At 36.0% G+C, this 12,894-nt stretch overlaps 1 protein-coding gene across 1 annotated transcript in view; it reads left to right on the plus strand.

The window, feature by feature from the left end:
• Positions 1-12,534, plus strand: part of MINDY3 (MINDY lysine 48 deubiquitinase 3) — an 84,383-nt gene extending 71,849 nt beyond the window's left edge. The window contains exons 12-15 of the mRNA XM_046679741.1: positions 3,546-3,618; positions 4,965-5,052; positions 8,435-8,506; positions 11,568-12,534. Coding sequence (XP_046535697.1) covers positions 3,546-3,618; positions 4,965-5,052; positions 8,435-8,506; positions 11,568-11,717 — 383 coding nt within the window. The 3' untranslated portion in view covers positions 11,718-12,534. The remainder of the gene's footprint in view (positions 1-3,545; positions 3,619-4,964; positions 5,053-8,434; positions 8,507-11,567) is intronic.
• Positions 12,535-12,894: the final 360 nt, after the last annotated feature.

A 12,894-nucleotide genomic window follows, 5' to 3' on the forward strand; every position in this document is an offset into this window, starting at 1 on the left:
AAATGGCTGTATCTAAACTGCTAAAAGCACTCCAGTTGGTATCAGACAGCCTGGATTCAAGTCCCACCTGTTACTCATTAGTGTGTGATGTTGGGTGAGTTCCAAACCTCAGTTTTATCATCTGTAAAGTGTACTTAATATCTACTCTACATAATTATGCAAGTACTCAATAGATTGACCATATTACTGTTTTTTAAAAAATCCAAAAGTGTGTGGCATTGACCTTATTCAGTATCTTCAAAGACACTGAATTCTACATAGATGGTATTTGAAATAATAGTCATGTTACTGCACAAAGAGCACAATCTGCTCATTGCAAGGCGACAGGCAATCGTCAAGAGGCAAGATGGTGGCAGAGAAAGGGCACTTTATTAAGCAATAAGCTAGCAAATCAGATGATGGGGGGACTAGTGTCCTAAGGGGGGCACAGAACCTTGAAACAGATATATAGGCCAGTGCGTTATAGGGGAGGGGTTAGGTATGTTGACCCTCTGGTGTTACAGACTGGGAGTCGCCACACCAGATCTTTCAGTTGTCATTGATGACGGCTGTCAGCATAGACTCTGTCCAGGGGTCATCACTTTCCTAAGGAACTCAAAAGAACAAAGTTATCGTCTTACTGCAGCTGGGAGGTACATACACACGCAGGGGTCATAATATCTACAGGGCAGGTAGATCTCCTGGAGGGTGCATATCCCCATCTTTTGTCAGTGGGCTGCATTTTTTTAATCTTTAAGAATAATTTTATTTGTTGTAGATTAATATATGCCAGTCCTTAGACAGTCTTAGAAATTGCCTTTTAATTCAGTCTTTTCTGATCCTTTTAAAGGACATTTTCTTCTCTAGACCTTTGCTGCTCCCCTCGTGTCACTTCTGCTCTTCACCCCGCTACTGTGGCATTGTCGTCACTGTTTCTTTCATGCTGCACCAGCCAGTTTTCCTGTCCCCTGTCATCATGTTGTCTTTGTTTTGCAGCTTTTCCATCACATCCATGATACAAGTGGTTGTGCGGGAGAAGCCATAAATTAACTGCTCATTTCTTTCTGAACTTTATACATACAGTTCACCAAGCTGTTTTTGATACACCCCTGGTGCCTGAACAGTACTTTGATTAAAGCTGAAATTAGAATTAGCTTGAATAATTAAATGTAACAAGTGTTAGTGAGCAGCTGCTGCGCTCGGCCCTGGGGGTATGGAATCCCTGCCACCTGGGAGCTCCTCCTCTGCTGGGAGCCAGGAGCGAGCCAGGGTGCCACGGAGGCGAAGACACCGGGGAAAGCTGGAGTGAGAAGCTGTCTTCATTGTGCCTAGGGGCAAAAGTCACATATGCTTTTCAGTAAGAATTATATTAAATTGTAGGTATATGTTATTAAAGCCTTAATAACTAGATCTTGATTTTCTTTTCTATACCCAAGAAACTTTACTCTCTCTCACCTACAGTGGTTTAAAATGTCCTGGTGCCAGGTGCTCCGCCCCGCCATCTGCTCAGTTCCTGGCATCGCTCTCCTTCCACAATGTTTGCTTTAGCTAGCGCCTCTGTGAGAGGAGACTGGCCAGGCCTTTCCTTGTATTCCCTAAATTGACTGCTGGTGTTAAAAAGAACAACAACTTAATTTCTAAACAGCTTTTTTCCTCCTTTTCAAATGTTTTAAAACACTATTTACCTGTATTGGAATATTTACACAGTAGCTACCTTCCATCTCAGCAACTGTGGCCTCTTTTGTTCTGAACCCCCACCTCAATTCTTCATTCTTCTGAGCTTTAAAGCCTGTAGAAGTCCATTTTATATTAATGTGTTTAATTTACCAATGCATTCAAGTTCTGCTTTTTCTTTTAGGGCTTGGTCTGCTTGACTAGTCAACAAATTGTCCTTTCTCAGATTTCCTCTGCTGTTGGTATTGAGGTCGTCTTATCATCATCATGTCTCGATTTCCTTATTCTCTAGGGCATTAGTAGACTAAATACTAGATGACCAAAGTTTCATCTGCTTTTGAAGCTCACTTTGTTGTTTTCCTAGTTGTTGTTTACATCTTTATACAGCCAATTGCTCTTTCTGGGGGTGGGAGCTGAGTCTCCATTTACGGTAAGAGGGAAGCGTGTCCGCCATTCATTGCTCCTGGAGAACATGGTAGCACACATTGGCTCTGGCGAGGGGATATACATGAGAGCCCATGAACACAGAGGCCTGTCCGGATCATTCTCCTTGTCTGCTACTGGCCAAACAAAGCCTGTTTTACATTCGGAGATGCTGAGCTTTTAGCTCTGACTTGCAAAATAATTATTTTCTACCTTTCAAATTTATCAAACTTAGGCTCACAAAGATTGAATATTTTCACAAGTACCTTCCAGCAAGTTCTTTATTTTCTATACCTCAAATTATTGGTGACTTGACAAATTGGAATTATTCTAAACCTTCACTTTAAAAAATTGTACATTTTTAAGTATCCTACATGATTCTTAGCCTTTTAGTCAAGGCCAATCTGTCTTCAAATGGGTAAGCATCTGCTTATGAGGTTCTTGAATAGAAAAGAACCTATGAAAATAAAAAATAACCTACTTTAAATAAAATAATAAAGAACCTATTTTAAAATCATACCTTCCTTATTTCCTTTCTGATAGAGAAAGAGTACATGCCACATCCTGAAAGAGCAACTGTACTTTATTCTGTAGTTTGGTTGTAGAAGCAGGGTTTTTGGACATCTTTTTCTCCATGACAAGATTTTCTTTTTAAATTTTCTAATCCCTGAAAAGGATAGTGTGTTGGAAGTTGATTTAAAGCTGCAACAGTCTTCAGGAATGAGTAAATGGGTAGAGCACTGAGGCACTGTACATTTAAGGGAACAAACAACTTGCTTGTTTAAAATGACTGTGATTTCAAACTGCCCTAGAAGCTTTTTATGTGTGTCATGTTCTGTTTCATCATGAGAGTTTGGGCCGCTTACCAATGCTATTTCCTCATCAAGCCAAAGAAAAGGAGTATTTTCCATAAACTACTCTACAACGTTTAATTCCACTCAGCATTTCAACTTTGAACTTTGTTCTCCCATTAAATCTGTGGCTTTTATTTAAATCAAGTCTGTTATAGGGATATCTTTTCTTGCTCTTATATAGTCAGTTATTGAAGTAACAGTGGATCATTAACATTCTTTCAAAAAGTTAAAAAACGGGTTAAAAGGAATTTGTTCATAAAGAATTATTTTAATTGGATTTCGTAAAGGGAATTTAAAGGTGCTTGTTGTTTATTGAAAGATATACTTAATTACTAAATATTTCTTATATCTTTAAGTAGAAAAACCTTTTAAGTTTGTAAGCCTGTTTAAAAAGTAGTTTGGCTTTAAGGTTTCCTTGGAGTTCTCAGGTAGAAGTTATATATATTTTTTTTATTAGAAACTAACCTTGAAAAACTTTGCCAATGTGCCCAAGAAAAGTAATATACAGGAGTGTCTAATAATAGGCATTGTGCCTAAAATAAACTTAATATAGTGTTCCTTAACTCTTTATATCCCTTCTATGTGATTTTTTTACTGGAATTTTTTTTCCCCCAGATAATGGATTCATACCTGATTCACTTTTAGAAGATGTGATGAAAGCATTGGACCTTGTTTCGGATCCTGAATAGTAAGCTAAATGGGAAATGCTATTTAACCATTTTACAAAGATTCCATTAAATTTAAAACTTTATACACAATTTTGCCCTTTTTTTAATCTAAACCTCCATGTACAAAGCACAGCACTTTATATAAAGCAAAGATTTAGGAAGAAATCAGCCTAATCAGTATGATAACAGAGACTTGACATCCTTAAAATGAGCTTCTTAAATTTTTTTCCAAATTCCTGCATAAATAGCTATATATCATCTACTTAATTTCCCTTGTTTCATCATAATACATAACACACCTTAAATTATAAAGTTAGAACAATTGAGTTAGATTGTTTTTCTACAAGTAGCTGAAAGATTGGACTGAGTTGTTCACTCTGTACTTCAGTGGTCTAGTCACGTTCATAATACGTGATGGCCCATGAACTAACAGGGCCATATTAAGGGTTAGTAAATTAAATATATTAAGTGTCATATGACCATGCCTTTCTTTGTGTCATGTCATAACCTCCTGGCCTCACTCACACCCATCAAAATGTCCTGGCTTTTGCATGTTGTATAATAAGGTATATTTAACTTGGCACTTATACTTTGGGAGATAACATGGAGAAGGAAAATTTTCTGAAAAGACCATTTTCATTTTTAAAACTCTTCAAACTGCAATCCACTTCCCTCTGCCTTCTTTCTATTTGCACCTAACACCTTTCCCCAGCCTTGGCTACACCTAAATGGGAAGGGCTCTGCAAAGCACAATCTGCTGTTGGCTGCTACTGCAGCAGTGGAGTCCATACCGCTCAGTGTAACTCAGGGGACTTCAGCTCTTCGAGGATTAGCTTACCTCTCTGACCTTCAAGTTACATTGTCTGCGAATTTTAAGCCTCCACCTCATTTGGTTCTGGAAACTAAGCTTTTTAGGAGATGTTTTTGATTATCTGATGTGCCACTGCCTTTAGATGCTCTTTCTTCTTCTCCTTGGGCTTAAAATAAACATTTTTTTAAGTCAAATGCCTCATTTCATTGTTAAACTCAGGCATACCTACGAAGCAAAGAGAATTTGCCTTGGGAGGTTAACGCCTGCATTTATAAGCCTAGGTTTTTAAGTTTCTTTACCTAATAAGGAACAATATTCCAAAGCCATCGTCATCATTTCAATTCTAAATAGTAACAGATTACTCTGGTTTAAAAATAACCAAGTTTTGGCAAATTAGATGTCATTCCTGCGTATTTGTCATTAGGAGTCTAAAAAGGACAGCTCTTAGGATTTTTGGCAGTCAAATGTGTTATAGTACCAGCAATTTAATCATGAAAGAAGGAAAATAAGTTTTTCCTTTGGTATCCACTGTTTTTCTTTTTTTTCTCCCCATAGTATAAATCTTATGAAGAATAAATTAGATCCAGAAGGATTAGGAATCATATTATTGGGTCCATTTCTTCAAGAATTTTTTCCTGATCAGGTAACATACTTGAATATATTTATTGTCTTGTTCTATTGGGATGATCATCTTGTAATTGTTTCAACATTCTTTTCTACTAATTTAAAGTGTTCTGACATGCAGATATAAGACTAAGACAGCACTGTTATGTAAATACTTTCCCAAACAGAGAGGCTAGGAGGGTATGTGTGTTCTAACACAGTAATGCAGAACTTTGGCGGAGGGAGTGGTAGAAGATAGTGTATTCACCAATATATGTACATAATGATACTGTTTTTCTAAAGAAAGGATAAAGTCCAGAAGTGTGGGGAATAAAAAGAGAGAGATTCTCTTTATCCACTCCCATCCCTATTTTCCTTCTCTCAGGTAACTATTGTTAATAGATTGGTATGTGTCTTTCTCGAACTTTCTAAGTACTAAAGAAAGAAGGTAAGGAGCCTATATGTAGTGGAAGCCCCTACTCGTGAACCTAAGTTCCAGCAGGATTTTAGCTGAGTAGAAGGAAAGCCTTTGAGTAGAGCTGTGCCGTCACGTTGGGACATGTCTTCCACTGGGCTTGATTGGGCCTCAGTTAATAAGGAGCCCTGCTGGTCTCAGTACTGAGTTAACATCCACGTTGTTGACACCCAATGCCACAGCCTGCTCCAGTCTTCTCTTCTCTGTTTCCTGTGAAAGTGAAGAATTTCCACATGATTTAGTTAGGTATATTGAGATCATTTCATCAGATAACAGCATGGTCTAAATTAAAGTTCATTGTTTTAATAAAACTGCTAATTTCTATTCCAACTCTATTACAAAAGGGATGTATTGCCAAGTAGAAAAATTGTAATGAAATGATAGATGGAAAATATCAAGATAAAATTATTAAATTTCAAGGCTATAATTGTTAATTTGATGTCTCAGATTTAAATTTTCTTTAACAGAGTAGACAATATTATTGTCATTCATTCATGGTAATTAAAAAAGAAAGGGAACCTGTATTTCTAAACCTGTATCTATCTGTTATGGTTACTGTGGGTAAAGAAAGTGAGTGAAGTAAAATTCAAAAAGTAACTAAGAATATCACAATATAGCTGTTAGACTTTTTAAAATTTGCTAAGTGCTTCATAAAAAGTAGAGTCATTTTACATTTTGTGACTATAATGTCAGAAAAAAAGATCTCTCACTCATTTTGGCCATTATTCATATACTTGTTTGTACCTAACAGACCAATGTAGTCACACCCAGTAAAGATTCACTCAACCAGGAATAAATGAAGTAAAGTTGCAAAACTGGAGTCAGAAGCACAGCGAGGAAAATCTTTATCTAACTTCGATAATCTTTACAAATGCTTAAAGTAGGTGCTGTGGAAGAACGTTTCTTTGCCATAAGGCAGAGCAGATGCAGGGGGAAAAGAGCCGTGGGAATTTCATAACCATCTCAAGGCAATTTGTTTATGACAAGAATAGCAGAAGCATGCATTAAGCACGTACTGTGCACCAGGCACTATGTGCCTTAGAAATTAGGTAATATTTTCCCCCATTTTGGCAATGAGGAAACTGAAGATTAGAGAACTTAAGAAAATTGCTTAAGGTCATATAGCTAGTAAGTAGCTAATTCAAGTCTAACGTAGGTCATCTAACCCCAGAGACTAAGCATTGTACCACTGTGTTATACTGCCTTTTGTTGATATTTCAGTATTTTATGCCAATTATTAATGACTGGAACTAGAGAATAGAAAATGTATTCAATTACAGTAAAGTATTTGAGAGTTAAAGTATGTTAACTCGAAATCAACAGCCAAATTATTTATCTAAGTAACTAATTGCTTTGAGTCATATATATAATTAAGAAAGTGATCAAATAAATTATTGATTTTTCTGTCTTTTTTTAGAGCATTTTCAGTGGGATACAAAAAATTAGAGGTTGGATTTTAGTTGGGAATCTAAGACATGAAAAGTTAAAAAACAGCTAAAAATTTAAACAATCTTTCAAAATAACTGAAGAGATAGTATAAAGTCGTATATGATTTGTTCCCAAATTAAATATTGAGACACTTGTTATTATAAAGGTCCCAAGGTAATAAAGAATCCAGCTAGTGTTGGAGTCCAGACAAACTTTACAGAGAAAGTAAGATTTGAACCTGGTCTTGAAAAAGAAGAAAAGAGCAAGAGAGAAGGGCATTTTAGAGAGGAATAAAAAAACTCATGAATGTGCAAAGAGCTGACAACAAAAGGTCTTTTCATGGGAAAATGAGAAATATGCTTGTCTAATACAGAGAATTCAGAAAGGTGAGTAGTTGCAGATAAGACTGGAAAGGTAGATTAGACTGTGTATTGTAAGATTCTTGGTTGCAAATCACAGAGCCCCAGCCTGAACTGACATAAGTGGGAAGGAAAGATATGAATTGGAAGGAGTAGCTCAGAGGAATTGAAGAAGGAAGCATCCAGAAGGTAGCACTAGGAGCCTCCAAGATTGGAGCAGTGTCTCCATCTCCCACCCTTTCTCTCTCCAGAGTAGTACCTTCTCTCAACCAATCGATCTTTCTCTAGGAAGCTGAAGCTACAGTTACCAGCAGCTGTCTTCCCTTTGTTCCAATTGAAAAAATTCTAAGGAGGGACTTTGGCCCAGCCTGAATCACATGCCCATCCTTGTATCAGTCGGATGAGGCCAGAAAGACAAGAGGGACAGGCACAGGAACACTCAGGCCCTGAGGGAAATCATGGGAGCCGGGCACCTTCAGTGGGGCCCAGCCATGAATAGGCATGAATGCTAGGTCAAGAGAGTTGAACTTGGTCTTTAGCTAATTGAGAACCAAGGTTAAGACAGTGGGAATAACATGATCAATCAGTTTTTCTTAAAGTTTAATCTGATAATGACTTACAGGATATCCTTTCTTTAAACACTATAATTGTGTGTTTCATTTCTCACAATGCTCTCTTCACTAATTAAAAGTTGACAATACTCAAATGATATTTTTTGGAATGGAAAGCCCTAATTCCATATTGTGAACCAATAGATTGGAAGTGTTGGTGCATATATGTTTGTGGTCTGAGTAAATGGGATATTATTCCTATTCTGTAGTTGAGAGGAACAAATTACTTACAACTAGAGAAAAAGCAGAGATACATTGTAGGAAATACTTTTGTGTTTTAGAACCTTGTCCTTTAAAAAAATCATAGTTAAAAGCATAAAATAAAGTCTAGTCAGAAGAGCTTATAATAAAAATCAGCACTTCCCCACTTTCCAGTCTCTTCCCCAGGAGCAGCTATTTCAGCTTTTAGGTTTTCTTGCTTTACCAAATGATTCCCCAATCATAAGGGTGAGGATTTAAGAAACTTGCATTTTACTTTCAATTGCTAATTAGAAATTGACTGATATGAAGATATAATTGAAAGTTTTAATAGTACTTTATTTACACTAGGGCTCGAGTGGTCCAGAGTCTTTTACTGTCTACCACTACAATGGACTGAAGCAATCAAATTATAATGAAAAGGTATGATAATTCACATAGTTATTTGTCTTTACCTGGATTGATAAAAGAAATATGGATATATAACAATGTTTGATTCCCATAAAATTGCTACCTAAGGAGATTATTCCAGGAGTCTCTTTACTGTCACAACATATCTTAGAACTGGTCATATTTTGATTTAAGCAGCATGTGATTTTCAGTGAGATCTTCATTGGAATTTTGGAGCAAGAGTTTCACTGTAACAAATAACTACATCTGTATACATGTTACCCTTGGCTGTGTAAATATGACTAAATCAACATTATAGTTGGGTCCAGTGAAAATTATTAATCCATTTAAATGGAGAAAGGGGTAATAGGTTTTTGATTGAGAAAAATATTTTTAAAAGATGTAATAAACTAATAACCACAATAGCTAGCATTTTGGGGCATTTACTGAGCAATTATGTAGTAAGTACTTGCTTTCTCTGTTTTCACACCACCCTAGGAAGTAAGTATGGTCTGTAGAGCCCCAGGTTACAGAGGAGGGAACTGAAACAGAGAGGGAAGCAAGTTGTCATGGTCAAGCAGCCAGGAAGCGGCAGAAACTTTTCGGTAGTCTGTCTCAGAGCCTGCACTTTACCCATCATGCTTTGCTGCTTTCCTTTGTGACTCATTGACAAAGCCGCCTGAGTCACTTCCGATGTACTCAGTGGGTTTCAATCACCATTGTCTCACTCACCCACCCTTTTTGATTAAATATTAGCTTGTCTACACATACGCCATATCTATTATATTTGCATTTATTCAAGTAACAGTCACAGTAGATAGAGCTAATATTAGAAGGAATAAAGCCTACCATACCTTTTTAACTTGAAATACTCATGCTGCTTTTATACTTATCTAAACTGAGGGTGGCTACAGAAAATAGGTCCTAATGTACACTAAATACGTAATTTTAGTTAGAGCAAATCTAAAACAGACTAAAATTTACTCCTATGTTCATAACAAAATGTAAATTCGAAGTTTTATTAAGTTAGCTCTAAAGATGTTTTCACAAGAAGATAATTTATTATTCTATGTATATAGCAAAAAATATAAATTGTCAATAAGAAAACATGGACGGTATTTCCTAATATGTGTTAATGAGTGCTTCTTCTAGATTTGGAAGTTTTATGTAGCCTTGTAATAGGAGGTGCTTTATAGTCACTAAGTAGTTATTCACCTACACAATCCTGCAAAGTAGGTCAGTCAAATATTGTCCATATTTTACAGATGAGGCCTCTGAGACAGGGAGATTAAGCGACTCACCCAGGGTCACACAGCAAGTCATTGGCAGAGCAGGGATTGGAACTGAGTTCCTGATTCCCAATCCTGTCCTTGATCTGTTGGCCACGCTACCTGTATATAGTAAGTTTTCAAATCATGCTTGTGACAAGCGTCTGACATACTAACAAAAAGATCAGAAATCAGCGATGAAATATTAACATGACAATAGTATGTAAGAACTATAAAGCAAAGCATGTGTGTCATTAAGTTGCAGAGGTAACGTTATGAAGTTACTCAGGAGGTAGAAACACGGTAGACCGCATAGTGAGGTGCTATTACAATTACCTGAGGAAACTGACAAAAGGAGAATGCTCGCCACGCGGGAGGGAGCGGGATCCACCAGGTGGCGCAGGTGGCCGAGGCCGCAGAGGTAGGTCATGGTACTTCACCCAGCACATCTGCTCTAAGGCGAGGAGCAAGTGAAATTCCTTGTGGAAAAAGGTCTGTCTCATCTGTTAATTATAATAACTCAAGTTATTGTACTTTATGGACAGTTTTTCAGAAAAGGAAGATTTGCTTTGGGGAGTTAAAAAGCGTGAGTTGTAGTTTTAATGGCAAATATTTTTCATCAAAACTAGAAACAAACTAATACATTAACCAAAATAAAAATGAAAAACAAATGTATTTCACATTAAAGTATTCTTTAGAGCTTCCTAAAAATGAGTAGATTCATGAAACCAAACTATCCAACCTAGTAATATATTCTATTCCTGTATTTAGTGTGTTTTTAAGGAAACTCTCATTTAAGGCTAATAAAGTTGTTTCTTTTGGCTTCTTAGTCAAATAACTTAGGACTTTTATATTGGAAGAACATAATTACAATCACATCTATCAGCCATTGAATGTATAAAAATAAGTATACATACTTGGGAAAACGGCAGTCTATATCTATTCCTTTTAGATCATACAATCAATTTCTCTTGGTACAAAAAGAAATTAATGACTGAATGGCTTAATGTACACAGTGACCCCTTATAATGAGTTAGGGTTTTAGTAAGTATGTTATTTCATAGATCCATCTAAAAGACTGTCATTATAAATTAATCAGAAAAAAATTTTTTTCTGATACCCACCTGCCAGTTTCTGTTTTATATGATCATTGTCACTGCATTTAAAGTACCCGGTTAGTTTATATATTAACTTTTTTCTATTTGATTTTTGTTTCTGTCCTGACTTCTTTTTGATTTTTTATGCAGTACAAAGTACATTCAGGAACAGCATTTTCAGAAGTATTTAATACAGCGAATAGCAAATTTCACTGACAAACATCCAGATTGCTTTCAGCTCTGGAAATTCAGCACCTAAATTGAGAGGAGAAAGTAAAGCCTCAGAATATACAGCTATATTTCTGTTACAGCTTTCCATTTCCTGAGGCAGCATGATGATTTGAGGGCCTCAGTATTAAAACAGTGGGAATTATATAAATTGTTACATAAATAATTTAAAATTTCTTCCAAGTAGTATATGTTATATATGTCTTTTATCAGAAACTGTATGTGTTTTGGGATTCACATGTGCTTTCTTTTAAATCGTGAACTTAAAAACTAAAAATCGACTGGTCACCTAGCAGTTAAAATTTGTGTCACCGTCTTGTTTCCAAATATACTTTCACATTAATCAGTAAGCAGCTATTCTTGGTCATAATTTCTATCATAATAAAATTAGATGTAAAGTTCCATTTATGTCTTATCTGCTAGCCTATGAAAATTTTTGTATCTTTCTTAAAAATTTGCTAAGAATATTGATTGACCTTGGTGGCTTTATTTTGTTAACAGGTGATGTATGTAGAAGGGACTGCAGTTGTTATGGGTTTTGAAGATCCCATGCTGCAAACGGATGACACTCCTATTAAACGCTGTCTCCAAACCAAATGGCCATACATCGAATTGCTCTGGACCACAGATCGCTCCCCTTCACTAAACTGATTTGCCTAAGTATTTATGAAGAAAATTGTAATAGCAGATGTGGAAAGAGGGATGCAAGACTGGCAATTGGCTAAATTAAGCTATACACTGGTATCATTGATTAACTGTAAATAACAATTAAAAACACATTTTCAGTGTTTAAGATATGTTTAAATTATTTATGTTAAAGGTTACCCTATTTTAACTCTGTGTGAAATTTACTAGCAAAATTAAGCATTAATCAAAGTTCATCACTTTTGCAGTCAGATAATTGGTCATTCATCAAATTACAATCATAATGCTATAGCATTCGTATATTGAGTATCAGAGTTCCTATTTATGAACTTCCACTTTGGGGTTCATTTCATTTAGGCACATTTTACTGTTTAAATGATTCTGGCTTACAGTGTATCAGCCTCCACATTGAAATGCAGAAGAATTAATTTTTATTTCTTTTCTAAAATCTGTTTTCCATTAGCAATATTGATAAATAACAAATGATCAACCTGGGTCCTTTGACAGTTGGCTTAGAACTGGCATGTTTATAAAAACTAGAAACTAAAAAGGAACATTACCATTTATTCACAGATACATAGAGGATGTATTTTAAAAAATGATAGGAAAGAGAATCTGTTTGATAGTCTTAACACTGTTAACTTTCACTGTGTTGCCAAATACACTTTTCCAAATTTGTCCCAAGAACCCTGTAAGCCAGCTTTCTTGTATATTTATAAATGTGATAAATGCATGAGAACATCTGTTATTACATTAGTATACTGCTTTATTTATTATGATCCTAGTGGATGGCCTAAATAAACACTTTTTTTCTTTAACTGTACCCTTGCATTAGTTTTTACAATAGTGACTCAAAATAAATAAATACTTTTAAACGTTTCTGCCCAGTAATCCTGAGAGCACAGTATAGAACAAGTGCCTAATGGACTCACACAACACCTTGAAAGAAGACCAGACCTTCTGCTTCCCAAGAGCTCTATGACTCACCCACATAGCCAGAAGCGCTAGAACCTGGGTGGCAGCTGTGTGGACCAGTGGGCAAAGATACAGAAGCCCCAGCCTGGTTGTTCTAGAGAGATTTACTTTAGTTGCCCAGAAATCTAAAATATGAATAGCCAAAGATAACTCTCTTTCCTTCAGTTGCAAAGCAGTTTTTTTAGTATCCTCTTGGAATTTCAGAACT

Source organism: Equus quagga, chromosome 12, assembly GCF_021613505.1.
Source record: "Equus quagga isolate Etosha38 chromosome 12, UCLA_HA_Equagga_1.0, whole genome shotgun sequence".
Lineage (NCBI taxonomy): Eukaryota > Metazoa > Chordata > Mammalia > Perissodactyla > Equidae > Equus > Equus quagga.